The 18641-nt window shown below is 42.1% G+C and overlaps 1 protein-coding gene across 1 annotated transcript in view; it reads left to right on the plus strand.

Annotated features, from left to right (window-relative positions):
- Window positions 1-1263: 1263 nt before the first annotated feature.
- sema4gb (sema domain, immunoglobulin domain (Ig), transmembrane domain (TM) and short cytoplasmic domain, (semaphorin) 4Gb) overlaps window positions 1264-18641 on the plus strand; it is a 64173-nt gene continuing 46795 nt past the window's right edge. The window contains exons 1-3 of the mRNA XM_066693776.1: window positions 1264-1430; window positions 1522-1687; window positions 11289-11623. Of these exons, the coding sequence (XP_066549873.1) occupies window positions 11503-11623 (121 nt within the window). The 5' untranslated portion in view covers window positions 1264-1430; window positions 1522-1687; window positions 11289-11502. The remainder of the gene's footprint in view (window positions 1431-1521; window positions 1688-11288; window positions 11624-18641) is intronic.

The raw sequence follows: 18641 nt of genomic DNA on the forward strand, positions 1-18641 counted from the left end.
AAAATTGAACTGATTTAGTTTAAACTATGGAAGATGCATTCGATTTTGATCTCCACAATGTACAAAAACCTCAGAAACCGCATTGGATTTTCATTGATACAAAGCAACTGCAACCTCGGCAATCATTTTTGAAATGCTTTTATTAGGCGACTAACATTTAACTATTCAGGTGCAATTGTAACCGCAGGCCAGCAGAGCACGCCAGTGTGCCTTTTCGAGAGTAGCTGAAGCTTGGTAATGTGGCTCTGGATTCATATTGCGCCGCAAGCAGGTAATTGAATTAAGACTAAGTATATAGCTAGCTACAGAATTCTCTTCATACTGTTTAATAAGACTCCTACCCAACCTTTTTTTAATCTGCCTCCTGCTCAAATTAAAAATGAATAAAATAACTTTTCAACTGAACGTTTGGTCTTGTGTTCCATCAGAAGCCAAAAGGAAGACTCCATTCTAATTTTAATTGACACGTTCTACATGACCCCTTTGACCGGCAAAACCAGTCTGTAGAAACATTGGACATGAGAGACAACTTAAGGAGGAAGAGTTAAAAAAAAAACCCAACAACTAACAAACATGGGACTTGTATTTGAGCCGTCGTTAAAGGATTGGGGGACGACAACTCACAACTTTGGGGGGGGACGCGTCCGCCGTGCTGCATGCGTGGGGTCAGCAGGCATTTGGTTCAAGGTTTTGTGTGTGCGTGTGTGTTTGTCAGTTTTGGAAGCACTGGAGTGGTTTGTTTGTCCTGTTTGTCAGCTATCCGTGACCTGCACAGATGCAACATGCTGATCTGAGTGCATCTTTGTGGGGGGGAGATGGAGGACAAACTGGAAACTATGGCCGTTGTGTTGATCTCAGTCAAAGCTCCACAAGTGTTGTCTCTGTGTGAATACATTGGCAATGGACATCACATCACAGCCTCCAAAGATGAAGTCCAGAAATGAATTCCTTTGCATATAGATGTATTTATTTACTTTGAGGGAGTTCAATGACTGTGCTGTTGTGCTTTTCATCATCGTTTGTGTATATTTCCTCCAAGACCTTCAACAGAAACCTTTTTTTTCTTCTTCTTCCTATCTCATCCTCTCGTCTCATAGTTTTTCCTCTTGTGTTTCTAATGATTCACCCCCTGGAAGCATGAATAGGTTAAGTCTTGAGCAGTGGAGAAGTGAAGAAATGGCAGCCAATCTTTTTTTATTTGTCTAAGAGGACTTTAACCCGCACGTCACTGAAAAGACAAACCAGGGAAGGGAAGGGTGTTGTTACTGCAACATGCAATCATCATTAGTTACACAGTAATGGCATTTGATTGTATTGAAATGGTTCTTTACTAATTGTGTTTGTAAAGTAGAATAGAATTCCATCACATATGGGAAATGAAGGCGGATGATATCACTGACACATTTTACAGGTTTAAGTAACGAAACCAGGTAGGTGTAAGCTATAGTTTATAGTTATGTTGTGTAATGATGAGCAATGTCTTCGTTGTTACGAGCACTATCTGATTAATATTCATGACAGGGGCGTGTCTCTACCTGAGCCCCAGCGCAGACTCCAGTGTGCGGCTGAGCGGGTCCGTCTCGTCGCCGGCAGGTCAGTCCGTCCGTGTCCGAGCTTCTCCGGGGCTGTGCAGGAGCCCGGCTACACGTCTGGACTATATCACCCCCTCTGACGGGAAGAATGAAAGGTAAGACTGTGGAGAAGACGGCCCTTTTATTTGCTGTACGCTTTGACGAGATGAATTTGATGAGGAGCTGCTGCGCGCCTGTGTGAGTAGGAGCTCCGAGGCTTAGCAAACCGCACCGTGTACCTGTGTGTGTGTGTGTGTGTGTGTGTGTGTGTGTGTGTGTGTCGAGACGTGCACATGCATATGGCTTTGTGTACACGGGCATGTGCAGTGTATATCAGCCACATTTACGAGAGCCGGGCAAAGTCTGTTTTTAAATGGCCCCGTTTGTTTTGAACGTGTACAGCACCGCGCCGCTCTTCCCGGAGACGGGGTTGTGTGTTAAGCGGGTTGTGCCAGGCTAGCATCCTTCTCGGTCTGCAGACACACAGGCAGTCATGTTTGAATGGTGCGATCTTTTGTGCTGTGGCGCAGAGTCCTTTCATTTGGTGCCAGGGTCGTTATGCCAGCTGTTGATTTACCCTTGCTTTGACCGGTGCCCGAGACCTGGGCTGCAATGACTGCACAGTTGGTACCCAAACCTCAGCTGAATTTCAAGTGTGACAAGATACTGTTCCTAATGTTGCCATAATAGCTTGATGACATGAATGCGTGCTGTGTTGCTTATTTACATCCATGCAGCGTCATGCACGGTTTCATTATTAATATAATAATATCAATAATCATCATTGTAGTGATGCATATGCTAAATTGGTTATTTAATTGGTTATTCCAATTAAGGAAATATTATTCGAAATTGTTGCTGCTGCTGGAATGGATAGCGGATGCTCATTACTTGTTATATCACAGTCTGTGCAAATCAGAGTGATAATTGCCCTACGTAGTAAAATATTTAAAATATGGATAACTACAAAAAACAGATCAAAGATCAGCTGAGGTTTGGGAATATTCATTATGCGAATTTAAAAATGCAAATATCAGATTGCTTCAAATACAGCAAACAAGAATTTAGCAAGTGCTTTAACATGTATTGATCTCATTCGATACTTTTACATTAGAAGAAGCTTCAAAATACAAACTTCTGACTTGTGGTGTAATAATATACTCGTTTGATATAGTAAGATCTTAACAGCAGCAACAAGAATAACACAACCAACCACCAAAGCAAATCATCACATAATTAAAATTGTTAATTCACTGTATTTGACCTTTTTCATTAGTATGGAGATTGTTGTATTTTTGCATGAATCGTGTTTGCGCACACAAACAAAATAAATGAAATAAGCAAGTTATTCTGTATTCTGGGATTAAGCTTCATATTGAAGTTGAAATTGAATGCTTTGCTCCTAAGCGTTTGGCAAGAAAAAAGCATGTGTGTCTAGGTGAACTAGGATGGACATGTGATTGGGGGAGTCCTGGTGTGAGATGGTCTTCAAGCTTAGATCAAATATGAACAGCTGGGAAGACAGATTACACTCACAGGTTTGGGAACTCAGTTGAAAATGAACTGCATCTGTCCTTGGAGCTATTCTGAGCAACGTGCATTTCTCTGTTCTGGGAAGACTCCAACAAAACCACACAGTGTATTGTGTCTGCATATCAAAGGTCTCCTGTTTGGACATGGCAAGCTACAGGGTCCATCCTGGGTAATCTACAGTTGAACCCATTGTTGGCTCAAGCTTTATGTGAAGAACTTGATGAACAATCAAACAAACAAAAAAATGACAACACTTTGCTAGTGGATTCTAAATATTCAGACGTTACTTTAAGACGCATCAAGAGTGGGCTTCAAATACTTGTTTGTATCTGGGCCTTGTTTTGTTGTTGAGCATGAAGTTCTTGTGGGATAACTTTCTCCTGCCTCTTCAGGATTTTCAGTTAAGTGAATAATTGAACACTGGAGCAGACGGTTGCAAAGTCCTGCACTGCACTTTTGCTTGTGGAGAACCTTTGAACCATATTTTGGCTACATTTGAAATTTATGCCAGTCTGATAACTGCAGCAGTTTTTTTTTACTTTTGACTTCTAGTTCCTGTTAAATCAATGAGCTACTATTTATGATATTAAAGGGGAACTAGCACAGGGCCTAAAATGATTGGTTTATTTGTTCTCGTGTGTTAGTTGGAGGGTATAATTAAAATCCATGATTTTTCTGTTCCAGTCTAACATCTGAGTAACTTTTATTAGTACAGCTCCGTGTTCACTGGGACACCGAGGCGGAATAGAAATTTAAAGAGGCCTTTAAACTGAAAGACATTAACATTTGAATCATTATTTGATTATTTGATTTACACCACTCCCAAACTGACTCCGATTGCACAGCAAATAACTCCATTGGATAGAGCCTCTAGTCATGACGCATGTGTTTTAGTCTTATTTATTTGTTTGCCATTATTAATACAATAAAGTTGCTACTTATCTCCAGTTATTCATACAATGTAATTATGAATGCTTGATAAATATGCCAAATCTACACACACTGTATTTTGTACTTGATATTAGTTTGCATTAACTATACAAACTATATTGTATATTGCTGCACATTGTATTTTGAGTTTAGTGTAATTTACCTTGGGTTATTATGTACATATTTCGAGAAGTGTATCAAAATTTCAGAGAAACCTAGCACCAAAAAACAAAACAACCACATTTTTCATTGCCTGGTCATTTTTACACAGATGTATTTTGTTTTTTGTTTTTGTTTCTAAAGTCTTTATCTGAACCTACACATACGAACTGAATACATTTCCGTTCTTAAATCACTAAATTGGTATCGGCTGCCCATTGTCCCGTGTTTCTAAAGGGATTGTTGACTGATCACTCGTCAATCATTGTCAATCATCTCCCACATCCCACCCACCCTGTTTCACATACAACTTGAACATCGGTTAAGATTTAAATTGGTAACGAATAACAGGAAGAACATGTTAATCTTATGTTAAATGCTTAATCTTATGTTTCTCTTACAAAATACATTTTGAGGACTTCGGAACTAACGTTATTTTTCAAACTTTTTGAAAGCTGAACCATTGAAGCCAAATTAAGCAAATTATTAGTTCAATTAAAGTTTTAATGAAGTACCTAAGACCTCTATTAGATCAGAAAGCAGCAGGACAGTCAGTTTCCAGGACTAGGGCTGAAAACCACTGATTTATTTGCTAAACTGACCCAATTCAGCATTGTTTCCAGGTTGAAAGCAGGTGCATCTATCAAAGAGAAATCTGTCAAAACCTCCAGGGCTGTGGCTTTATAATCTCAGCTCACCAGAGTTTGAAACTGAGTTGCACATCAGCATACATTTTGTGACAAGCAGACCTGAAACATGAACTACGTTGGGTTACATTTAAGGTTAGAAGGACCCCCCCATCTCGACAGTGCACTGAGACAAAACATTAGTGAAGAGGGCACTTACTCTATGCTTCAGTAGATTTTTTTTATTATATTAAATGTCAAGTGTAAAGTGCTCTTACATCTTGACATTACTGAGGACTGACGGAGTGGGAAATTAAGTCTTAGTTCCGCTTATCCTCCTCCCACTGTCAGACTAGATATGGCCACAATGGGGCTTTAGAGCTCAAATCCTCCGTAATGTTCTAGTAATTTCCCAAAGCTGGGAATAAGACTGTCACCGGGCCAAGTGACGCGGAACAAACTAAAACAAAAGAGACAGGTCTCCCTGTTGCAGAGAATAATGTGGAATCTAATCCTATCCATTTTTTCTAGGGCTTTTTGGTATTGATTGGTCAGTGAGGTAATTTAATTCGCAGGTGGCGTTAAGGCACAAGTACTTCACAGACTAGTCACAGTTTACAGTGTTTAAAAGTCTTTGAATTTTATGTAATTTTCCTTTGAGCACAGTTGAACTCTAAATGTCAGATATGTCCGGTCCGATTTCCATATTTAAGCCTCATAAAATGCTCCGACAGACTCATTTCATTGAACCACTGGCCTGTATCTTACACTTGCTCAGTATAGTACTATTACACTCTTCGGTCTTGTTGTGAATTTCCAGATTAAAGCCTGGTCTCTTATGTAACACAACAATGCCATCTCATTAACACACCTCTATTGGCCTTGCTCTCCATTATATAAAGCTGCCAGCGTCTCCCTTGTTCAGCGAGGTGCCAGTCACTTTCTTGAGTTAGCGCTCACTGTACACCCACGGACCCTCGCATCCTCTGTCCCCTGGGCTCCGACAGAAAGGCCATTAGTGAGATAATCTTAGTTTAGTGCAGTTTATTCTTATGCTAGGCAAACAGTGGATGAGGCCGGGGAACCTCCATTTCTGAACGTCGTCAAACACAAATGACAAATCCTCCCTCGATGCCAGCTCATTAGAAAGGGGTCTTTGGTCCAGACCAGTGGGCTGTGATAATCTACACCTGTCAGGAGTGTCCATTTCTGGGCACTTTGAAAGGATTCCTTTCAGTAGGGAACATGCCATCTTCTGTGAGCGTGAGGGAGTGTGCTAAAAGGGTCAAATACCCTCTTCGTCGCTCTTTTCATATGGAAAGCAGACCCTATACAACAAGAGAAATGAACTGGAAATGACTCTGCGATTCATCCCTGACTTCCACCATATAAATTGTCATTATACAGTACAGCTCTGTTCCACACTGCCTGTTATGGAAGATATTGTTCATTTACAGCTCGCTATTGAAGTCTCCTCCACTCCGGTTATAGTGATTACAGTTGATTTTTTATTTTTTTTACACTTCTACAGTGTGTATACTATTTTGTAATTTATTTTATAAATAATGTCACTGTGCAGCACCACGTAGCCTTTTATACTTCCATGTTGATAGACTTTGAGAGGTCAGTCTATTGTCTTCTGATGTATTAGAAGAGTAAAATGTACCATGTTCTTATGTGATATTTATTAGATATTGTGAGAGAGTTAATAATTAATATTGTTTATTTGGATGATGTCTTTACCCAATGCAACTCACAACACTAATGCATTGTAAAAGAACTGGGAGCTGTAAAGAAGTGTCAGAGTGTGCAGTGACTGTGCCATGCAATAAGTCGAATTGCAAAGCACCATGCAAGATCCAGCCCCCGCCAGTGATGGATGGGATCAAAACACGATATGCTTGAGCAGCAAGTATGTAGTCAGACCGTGAGTCCAACAAAAGGCACTTGTGATCTGATCTTCTGTAGTAGGCAGTGTCAGGCAGCGCTGTGCTGGTGATAACAGTTTGTGTTTCAAAGCAGAGAGGTGGATGGATAGGAGGGTCAGCAGATGCAGTCTGAGTGAGTGAGTTTGAGGACGTGCGTGAAGATCAGAGAGAGGCAGTGTTGATTGATGATCCGGGGAAGCTGGTATTCCTCAAATCCTTTAAATATTGTTTTAGTTTCTTTGATAGATAATAAAAGGATCCAGACTGAAATTCTGGTCCAACGTCATTAACCTGTATCGCATATGAAAAGGACAAGACTCCAGTTATCATTGTATAATGCAATGTGTGACTGTACTGCTTGGATGAATGTGTGCCCATAGAGTGAGTCAGTAACTGTCCTGTATAGTTCTGTGTTTCAGAGGAAATCCCTGTGAGCAGAATAGCTCAGGAGCAGGAGGGCAGTTTAGGGAAGGAAGTGATGTGGTCAGTGGCTTGTGTCTGGTTGTGAGCGTGTTGCTCAGTGATGTGGCAGCGGTGAGCACATGTTAAGGACTCCATATGTCATGCAAGAAATTGACCACACAGGCAAGGCACGTGTCCGTTTTGTTCCACATGTCTCAGGGTGAATGTGCTTCCCCCAGCTTATTCCTCCTTGTATATGACAAGGACTGATCAGTATTCCTCCTCTTTTTTTATCTTCATTATTAAATTATTTTTTTGAGGATGATTTCCAGAAAGTACTGCTTTAGTCTTGAGCTCCCTCACAAAGTGTTTTTTTGTTTTTTTTTCTCAGCCGAGGAAAAAGCTTGAAAGCTGATCCCGATTAAAATTACTATCTATCTTCTCCTTTCTCCCTGTGCACCCTAATCTGCTGCAGTTTATTAAAGTGAGAATCTCGATATGATCCTTCTTCACACTATGCACTGCTGAATTTTCCAGAAGTGGGGCACCTCATTCAGACTTATTCTGCTGCTTGACAGATCTTTTCAGCAGCAGTAATGTAATACTCGTCTCGTTCCGTTTCCCTCCACACTCGGCCTCCAATGCTTTGGAAAAAATTGATTAAAAAATGTGTATTTTACTGACAAACCCTGGGAAGTTGCAGCTTTTCTTAGCTGAAATACTGATACACTTGCAAATTCCAATTAGGACCCATCAGAGCCAGTTAGGACAGTATTTGGAAACATTTGATGAGGTTTAGCATTGTAGGACGGGTACCTGGCTCACAGCTGACCTTCCCTGAAAAGCACCTTCAATTTTACCCGCAGATGAGCTGTGGATATCGAAAAAAGGCCTCTGCGCTTTCTCTCCTGGCTGATCTGCAGGCTTCGTAAAGAGGCGCATGAAATGTGAGATTAATCACTCTGACACCAAGCTGAAAGATTTAAATTAATTTGGGAAAAGCCAGCATGTGGGAGGAAAGAGTTGAGGGAAATGCAGAGAGGAGTAGGAGTAGGAGTAGGAGTAGGGATGGAGGGTCTAACAGAGGTTTGCATTCCCTGTTGTCTGAGTTGTCTGTGATTTCTCCTCACTTCCTCCTATTGGTCAAAGGGCCAAAGGGCTTTCCTAATCTTCAGAACAGTGACGTGCTCAATATTATGGCTTTCTCAGTCATGCGCATGTGCTTGTGTGTGTGCCGGTGTGTATTGATTGCACCAACTCAGTTTTGTGTCTCCATGCGTTCAATTAAAAGCATCTCTTTATGTGTGGTCTTCTAGGACAAACATGCTGTGTACTCTCTGATCTAGGTGCGCTGTGGGCTTTTAAAAATATTATCTCCTGAATTAGACCAAGATATACTTTCCTCCAAGGAATATGACTATCCATGGTGGTTCTGTTTCCCCTGCTTTCAAAACATCACTAAGAAGTTGTAGTCATCAGCACTCTGTTAGAGAGATCACCATAAAGTACAGTCTTGCTTTAAATAAGTTTCCTCTAAACGCTAGAATTTTGTGTTTTTTTTTAAGGGGAGGCTGTGTCTAACAGAGTGTAGCAGCTAAATGGGAATGACTTATTATTGAATGGAATATTGTTAATGAAAACCATCAAACAGAAAATGTTGCTTCTAATTAATCAGGATAGTTTAGCTCAATTAATTTTTAAATGAATGATCAGAAGTAAAATAATTTATGTCCGAAACTAAAGGTATAAACGTTGTAATTTCTGGATTAACCTGCATGCGGACCACCCGGAGGACCATTGTGGACCACTGGTGGTCCGGGGATCACACTTTGAGAACAACAGATTTAGCAATATGTATATATAACCTATAACTTTCGTATGTCGCTTGTCTTCGAGTCCGATCACGGCGAGGGAGTGAGTTTCGGGAGGTGGCTGTGAGAGATCGCTGTGGGTCCACAGTGCAGCTGCGATGCCCAAGCTGTTGTTATGGTGACAGGATTACAAAAAAAGGAAAAGAGATTGTAGCAGTGCGGTTCCCCCGGTGCTCTGGCTCTTTAATGATTTCTGAGACGATCATTTTGTGAGCAGCTTTTTCCACTGATGCCGGTCTGCATACAGACAAGAGGTTGCAGCTGAAGCACAGGGAAGGCCAGGGGGTCGAGTGGCTGGGCCCTGCGACGCTGCCCTGCGTGTGTGTCTGTGTGTGAGACTTGGGTGTGGGTGTTCATTTCCCCTGCCAAGAGAGGAGGGTAGGCGATTTAGACCCGGCTCGCCTCTCTAATCTGCAACGAAGTGAGGAGGATGTTCGAGAGTGTGCATCGGACTTCACAGGCACTCGCACTTGCGGACACTTCAACAGGCTGTGTGCTGCCTGCGTGCATCTCGCTGGGTTTCAAGGAGCTCGTTAACTGGCATCCGCGAGTGATGTGCATCTGCGTCCTCCCTGTTCCCATCTCGTCTGGGAAGCCACAGGAATCATAACACCGAACACAAAGTCCAGATATCGGGTGCCATAAATCAGAGCTGTCACCAGTTTCCCAGCTCGCTCCTGCCCCTGCTTTTCCATGCACAGAGGCTATTGATTGAGGCTATCAGCGACTCACCGTTAGAGGTAGGTCTGTGTCTGTCCTGTTTCTCTCCAGGACAGGAAGACTGAACGTTTATTAGAACTTTTTATTTTTAGTCTAAACGTAATGATGAAGCTAAGATTTCTCAGAATTACATGTCCCCTTCATATATTGTTGCTTTTTAGAGTGACCTTCTGTGGTGCTTGAAAATTTGGGGGATTGTGGAGGAATATCAGGTTGACAAGGTTAATGTTCTTTTGTTTTTGGATAAAAAAAAATTCATGCATAGCATGCCTTTTCTCTGCACATAAAAAAAAATCTTCTCACTCTGTATTTATTGATCAAGAGGAAATGACAGCATTAGGAAATGGGGACTTTAAACCAAGGAACTGGTCAAGGAATTGTTTGTAACAATTACTGTTAGAAATATACACATCCAACCACTTCAACTCCAGCATAAAAGTGCAGCGTTTCTATATATAGTGAGATGCGGTTTCAAAGTGACTCACATGGCTTTGTGTTGGTTCACTTCCTGCCTATTTCCTTGTCAGGTGTGTTTTTTTTAGTACTCAGCTGTATTTTGAAGGTCTTTGCCACCTGTGCATATAAAGTGACCTTGGGTGCTGCAGATATAGATGGCATTTGCATTTTTCCCAGGCTGGTAGGGTGTTGGAAGTCCGGTTTTTCACAGGCTTTGAAACTGGCCTCGGAAATGTCGCCCGTCCCTCCCACTGCTTCTCCACAATGATCGTTTCTTTCTCGAAGCAACCATCGCCCCGAAGGCAGGCAGATTAAACCGCAAATTGGTTAGTGCCGTGTTCCTGGGTCCAACACCCACGACTGGGCTCTGATCCCTGGCAGCAGTGCAGGCAGGCAGGCAGGCAGGCAGGCAGGCAGGCAGGCACACAACCTGCATTGCCAGAAAAGCGAAGCGCTCAATTACCCCTTCAGCTGCTGCCACTGCTGCTATACACAGAGCACAGGCAATTAGGAAGAAGCCATGCACCTTGATTTTTCCATATGAACAAATTCGCATAGACTTTCAGTATTAACCTTCATCATTCACCAATTTTGCTTTATTATGACTGACTCGTTCCTTGGTCGTTCTTTACCTCAGATCCCCTTTCTCTCTCGCCTGCTAGAGGTTGTATCCCAAAACTTTCAAATATATTGTATATGTCAGCTGAACATTAAAGTGAGAACACCAAACTAGCCTACACTGCAGTGTTTGTGGCTGCTCCCTTATATGCTGGATATTGTGTCTCAGATCTATTAACGTTCTTTAAAGAGCGTTCCACCATTTTCATACTACCAATAATGGGGCAGTCATTGAAATTGAAAGTAAGTAGGGTTGGCATTATTAAGGGGTCGGGAATAGCGGCACAGCTGCTCAACTGTTTCTTTAACAGGAGTTTAGTTTTACAGCCGCTGACCGTGAAAGCTTACTGAGCTAAAGCAGGTGACCCGTGTGTTTGGGCATCGGCTGGGCCCACAGGCTGCTCTTCTACCTGCTCTAGCGGTGATCGCCCTAACTGGTTGTGTGTGTGTCTTTTCTCTTGGTCCGCCTTTCAGATGGAGCCCGCAGGGAGGAGATGAGTCGGTCCCTGGCAGAGCCCTGAGCGGAGCAGTGCCCGGCCTTGCGCGAGTGTGTGCGTGTGTGTCAAGTGCTGTGCACAGTGAGGAGGAAGCAGGTCGCCCACTGACTCCACCGCCACCGCCAACACCACCACCACCACCACCACCACCACCACCACCACCACCTCCACCTCCTCAGCCAGTTGGAAAAATGGGTGCTTGTGTTGTGCTACTGCTGCAGCTTTACTCCTGTGTGGCTATACTGCAGGGATACCCCTTCAGACCAGCCCTGGACCTGGATGTCACCCCCAGGATCACAGTGCTCTACAATGGTAAGACCTCCATGTTGATTTCCTTTGCATGGACTGTGACTTTATGCTTAATCTCTAAACTACAGGATATTCGACTGCTCAGTGGGCATCCCTCCCAGTGGTCTCCAACCTATGAACCCTGTAAGGTTGGGGCTCTCTGGGTCAGGGCTGGAGACCCTAACTCTTGAACTACCCTACCCTCCCCAAGATATGTTGGCAGTGACCTCTCATAACCCAGGGCCACATTCGAGATAGCATTGGGCGCCATTTTCGAAGGAGTTGTTTACAGTGCCGGGGATGCTGTTTTCACCGTAGTCAGTCCTGTTTGTAGGATATATAATAAACCCACAATGAGAAGGTATTGTATCTGATTATAAATAAATAAATAACACAATAGAGGCTGAGATGATTAAATCAGAAAATATAAATAATGACTGCATTTTTGTTGGTGATGTTAAAGAGTTGTTTTCTGCGTGAGCTGTGCCAGATTCTGTACAATGGCACCGCTGTGCAGGTGAGTGCCAGGAGCCGTGAGAGTAGGTAGGAGGTATTACAAGTACAGAAGGCATCTAGTATACAGGACACACCCAGCCAATCCCACAGGCGTCAGAGGGGCACCTTAGATAGGGGAACGAGAACCTTCGAACAGTTTATAAACTGCAGGCCCGAGTCCTGCTGTACTTCGCATCAGATATAGTTTTTGGGTGTTTTTAGATGTGTTTTAAAGGAACTAGGGCTGATAAACCCACAAGATTATTTCAGCAGTGCTTTATCACGCTCTTCTAGGCCAAGTGTAAGAAAGCTCCTGCACTCTCTAGTTTCTCCTAGCAACTCAGATTTAAAAAAGCCCCCAGCCTCCCACAGCCCAGTCTATCTGCCGGGCCTCCGCTTCCCTCGCACATAGCAGAGGTGCGACTCGCGGCGCTGAGGAGAACAGAGGCTGTGCACATCGGCGGGGGGAGCAGTTTGATCTTCTTACCTGTCCCTGTTGCATTTGAAGCAAGCCTACACACAGCGGCATGAAGAAGCAGAGATGAAGGCAGTATAAGAATGATTGTAACTGAGACAAGTATAATGGGAACATAAGGGTACAAGAGGAAGGAGATCGTTCATGTTTCATGTTGATTTAGTGATCTTGCCCAGCTGTTTTGTATAAGGTCCCAGGGAATAATTTCCTCTTGTGCCCTCCATTCACTGTTCATCCTTTAATACTCTGAGTTTGCAGCATTTGAATCTTAATTATGTGTATTATGTGGAAGTACTGCCAAATAGTGCAGTAGATTGGTACTGGACACACTATACCCAGAAGTTAGAGGGAAATGGTAACTGACTGTACCCTGGCATCTGGTATCCGGTGTGTGCCTGATTAGGCTCCGACCCACCGTGACCTTGTGCCGAATGATGCACTTCTTGAAAATTGATAGATGGATGAAAGAAAATTGTACAGACTTTTTCAACTGGAAGAATTAAAACACTACAAATTTGAGTAATTTTGATGTCAAAAGAAAACTGGAATGTGACAGTAACACGATTTTGTTAAAGTTGTTTGGGTGGTTTTCTTATTGTAAGGCAGTGAAGTAATTCCAAATAACTGACTTACTGTTTCCATAACATCTATAATTAGATACTATATGCAAATATGGTAGTTCAGTGCAATCAAACTTATTTGTTTTTCGATTCCTGGAGCTCTGCACCTCTCTATTACCTCATACTGGTAAACTACTTCTGTTTTCACAAAATGGAGCTAAAACAACAAATACAGGTCATCTGTTCTTGGAAAGGAGCTCCACAGCACATAGAACACAAGTCACAAATCTGTTCAGCACACAGGGGTAGGGACCCATCAAGTCAAGGTCCTGAAAAAAACAGAAAAGTCTGTTTATACTTCCTATGAACCCAAAATGAAAATCAATAAATTGCATGCATTGTTGTTTTTGCTTTTTGAGAAATTATTATTATTTTAAATATGAATAAGGAGCAGTCAAAGCACTAACTCACTTCACACAAAGCTTTCTCTGTTTTAAACATTTCTTTTTATTATAAAATAAAATGTATGTCTGCTGTGCTTGCATATAGAAACAGGACCTCCATTTGAGGATGTGTTGAATTATTTTGAGTTGTACAGCCATGGCCCAGTAGTAAAGTGGCTGCAGTTGCTTTGTATTCTTCTACACAATGATACAATACATTTGAATGTCAGTAGGTTTTCAAAAAATGTGTTAAGATACAATCGTTTTAGTAGTTTGTAGTCCATCTGCATGCTTTAAAATGTGAAAATGTGTATGTAAATAAAAAAATACATAAAACCAATGAGACTGAGGATACTGAAAACATAGTTTATTTAAGAGCATTGTTAAAAATACATTAACAATGACATTTAGCAGTAGATACCTGTAGTAGCAATGTAGTGGTGTGAGGACAATCACCAGCTCCTCCTCCTCAAGACTGAGACTCGTAAGAGAATCTTTTCTGCCAATATTGTTTTTTTTTGTATGTCAGTCATAAAAAATAAAATATCAATAAATCGATGCGACCGGCATCTTATTTAATTCTCTGTTGCAACTGGCTTCACAAATTTCAGGTGCAGGGGGTTCGGACACCCAGGTAGCCTAGGTTGCTTGACATTAACTAAAACAATTATTTGGATAGACTGTATGGATTGTGTGTCATTGCTTACTCTTCATGTTGCCTTAAAATGGTTGCTCAAGTCTACCGATTAAAAACTAAAGAAAGGCCCAAAACAACACTTCTGCTGTACTGATACTGTTCAGACTGGGACACATATACTTTCTCCTCCATTTCAAAGAAGGAATTTGTCACCTTTCCATTCTCCACTTTGGTATTTCTCATCCTTCAATGAGTTTTGCTGTCTTTTTTGTTCTGTCTTTTCTAGCTGTTAAACGAGCAAACAGATGACAACAGGTCCTTATTTAAACAATTAGACACCAGAGCCCATCCCTGCGTACACATATGTAACAGCATTCACACACACGCGCACACACGTGCACACATGAATCCGGCCAGCTCACCACAGCCGTCAGGAATCCTTTATTAAATAAATGTGACAGTGGTTCCCTCATCTAGTCTCCCCCCCGAGGGCCGAATTACTCACACTGCTTACAGACACAACTTTAGATGCATAGTGTTTCCATATCTTTATTATTATTATTGTTGTTATTATTTAAGAGAGCTGCCGGCATCGAGCATGTCTTTTCCCTCGAGCCTCTCTTGCATTTGGCCAAGGCAGAGAAGCTCAGAGAACAGCCTCACAGCCTCACTGGACCCTCGGTGACATTAAGCACTGATGCAGGTCTGCGCGGATGCACACTGTGGGCTTACAGATCCCAGCTGGGCCCGGTCAAGCAGTTGGCTGTCCAACGGCTCCAAAGAACGCCTGCAAGGTGTCTGTGAGCTGCAACTCTGTGCAGCTGCCCCTGCTACCCTATAGACTGGTGTAAACCCTGACAATCCACCCCCCCAATCCCAGGTTATACCTATTTAATGGACTCTACAATGGGGCATATTCTGAAGTCCGCTAATACCAGTCCAATCAAGGAATCAAACACAGCAGGATTGTGTTCTTATTGTGGTAGTAACTCAATACTCCAAAAGTAGAAGTCTTTAGTGGAGCTGTGGTTATAGTGACTCTAAATCTAAGGAATGTAATGGGAATTTACACGATGTGGGTCCCGAGGAATTCAATCGAGTTTGAAGAGAAGTGGAAGAGATTAAAACTCCGCAAGCTCTCTCTGCTCCACAGCAACTCCATCCACACTCCCTCCCTCCTCCTCCTGTCCCCATTCTATGTTGTTTTTCTCTTTTTCTCCCCCCGCACTGTTTTTCTACCACTCTTTCATGCAGGTTCTTTCTGTTCCTCCCTCCCTCCCTCCCCCTATTTTCAGTTCATCCCTCCTCTCAACCATTTTGTTGATGCCCACACTTTTTTATTCCTCCACCTGCATTACCTTCTCGCTATATTTTATGTTTGGCTACTTCTGGCAGCAAGTTTTAAAAAGAGTGTCCAGAGCAATGGCGTAACGTGCCAGTGCTCTTCCACGGCATTTGGACTGTGGTTACTGTGTCTTATTTAACACGTTGGAGGCTATTAGCTGCACAATTGCCGAGTGGTAAAAATAATAGGGGTGTCCTCCTCCTCCTCCCACAGATACTTTCATTCATTCAGCCATTGCATTCATCTCGACAGAGCTCTCTGCACACGGTTGAACAATCTCACCTCGCATACTTCTGTAATTCACGTTATGAAACGGTGTGATGTGTCCGTTTCCGATTCTCATTCGTCTTTTGTCTATCCTGACTGAGCCTTTACTCTCTGTGTAAAGGCTGAACTCGGCACTTTAGGTCCAAATTCACGATTGGCGAGAACGAGATCCAAGATGTCACACCTTCCCCTTTGTGGTGTTGCCTATAGTATTTTTGAAAGCTGGTCTGTAGCCCTTGACCTACATAGCTGTGGTCTCGGGCCAGCTGTGTGCGTTGACGGAATGCCGTCTGTGCTAAATCCACTCTGATGTCTTCAGATAAGACGGGGTGGGGGGTGGGGGGAGGGCTGGTGTTTCCATCCGGACACAATGCACTGGCTGTCTGGAAGAAATTCACAGACACACCTTGGTTTATCCCTTAACATTGCATGAACACATGCAGTTCAAAAGTTCAACTATTAAAGTGCACAGAGAAGTGCAGCTATCCAGTTGGCTAACATCTATTTCAATTTTGCCACTGTGACAATAATGAGTGTACCTGTGGTGACTTTGTTAAGCATTGTTACAGATGTTGAACTTTGTTTGAATGCAGAATTTAGCTGAATTGAAATGTATTTATAATGTATTTATATGCATAAATAAACCACTGTGTAGGCAGATGAAGTTAGAAGTTATGGAAGTGGATATTGCTTGAAATACTGGTGGGCCCAAAACATACTTAAAAGTTTGTGGTTTCCTTCATATTTTGCAGATGTAATGAAATAGGTGTGATTTTTTTTTTTCACTCCGATCTACTCCGCATTTGAGGTTAAGCTCATAAAACAAAGGATCTGTTCCCATTGTGTCTGGATTTTACAGCCCAGTTGCCTACCAGACTTGAAATAATAGCGTGCTGAAATATTTATGTCTAATGTGAACGCATGGTAGATATAAGATGTATGTAGGTCTTTTGAGAATTGCCTCTCTAACACGTCTCTGGGCGGATCCATTTTGGCACACATGATAGGCAGAACAGAGTGCATACTACTTCAAGAGCCATCTGTAGTGCCGGTAACAGCCGTACCTGTGTTAGAAACCTTAAAAAGATCAAATTCAAGACGTGTGTTTTCGCTCTGTTGCATTAAGCAGACACCTTTCATCGACCGCATTTATTCCCATTCCTTATTTTTCATTATGCAGTTTATTTGATCACATACAAGTGGTACTTTGAGGTGTTATTTTCTTAAAAGTCACAGATGTTTTCAGACCAGAATGAAATTGTATCTACCTGATTATTAATCTCACTGGGGAGAAATATATATCTTCACTGTGCCTTTGATGTGCCGGTGAGGGGTGCCAAATTCCTTTACGCCAAAAATAGGGCATTTTGTCATCACTTTACTGAACAGCTTTGAATGTATTTCCGTGAATGATGTTTCTGTCAGCAATTTAAGCCAGGCACAGACAGCTAAATAGAAAGAGGGAAAAGAGGATGTAATTTAGTACAGAACTGATGCAGCTCACAACCATTACTGGTCACAATGACTTAGAGAAACAAAATGAAAAGCACATAGAGACACACAGTGTTTTTTTTAGTGCCCACAACCTCCACCAAACTCCGTATGCAAGCTGTATGCATGTAGCATTATTCTACCATGCACTGTGCATTGTATATTTCTAGATCAATGTTGGATGTTGCACTGCACGACAATGATTGAAGCTATTATTATAATTTTTATTTTTTTATTTGAGTTGTCCAGGATAACTCAAACTCAACAAAGGGTTTCAAAAAGTTGCATAGTGTGAAGGTTACAGTGCTAAAAGAATTCAATAAACAGATTAGTAGCAAAATACAATAGAATACAAGACACAGTAATATAGCAAATAAGGTGGTGCATTTGAATAGCAAGGGTGGAGAAGTGAAAATGAAACCAGGCTTCCTCATGATGAGGAACTGGAGATCACACAGTGACAGTGCACATACTTGTGGAAAAGGTTAATGAAGGGATGAATTGAGCCATATACTGGTGTGTAGGATTGTTTGAAAAATTAATATTGACAGTAAAGATTTATAGCCTTGAAATTAAGTTTCCTGGCTTAAAAACACACACAAATCGGCTGGACAAAGACATCCTTAGGCCATGACGTACTTTAAACGTAGGGATATTATTGGAGACCACAACTTCAATTTCCAATGCAGTTTTCTTAGGCATCTGAAGGATTATCACCCGATATGCTTGAATCAGAGCATGTAGTGTAACCAAGATTGAAACCATTGGTGCTTATGATCTGACCAACTGTGGGGGGTGTGTCAACTGAAACAGTGTTGGTGAGTTTATAGGTTGTAGCAGTCTATATGCAACGGAACTCGCAGTGTATGTTACAGTGATGTCATCAACTCGGTACAGTGTTCAAACCCCCCTGTGTCTTGGGACTGATCCTCGGGTGTTGTGGATTTGTTGCTGTGCTTGGAGAGCTGTGATTGTGCAGTCCTGGTGTATCTGGTTCCATAAGCAGGGCAGCTGCTGTCTATCATTACTTATTTGTTCTTTAAATATTGTTGTGACACAGCTTCTATTTAGATCAGTCTATGGCCCGACACTTCAGTACTTTCTTATGGTTTTATTATTGCATTACATACAACAGACGATTCTTTTTTCTGGGTAGGATTCCCACTTTTGTTTAATTAAATGCCGCCTTTCAAATTTAAGTGTTATAGTTTGATTAAAACTGAAACTGCAGCATCTTAAATAACTGCTGACTGATTACATTAGCTAATATTTGGGTTTAGCGGTTGCGTGAGTCACTGCAGCCGGGGGGACGGGTCATAAACGCGGTAT

The sequence above is a fragment of the Amia ocellicauda genome, chromosome 20, assembly GCF_036373705.1.
Source record: "Amia ocellicauda isolate fAmiCal2 chromosome 20, fAmiCal2.hap1, whole genome shotgun sequence".
In the NCBI taxonomy this organism is placed as follows: Eukaryota; Metazoa; Chordata; class Actinopteri; order Amiiformes; family Amiidae; genus Amia; species Amia ocellicauda.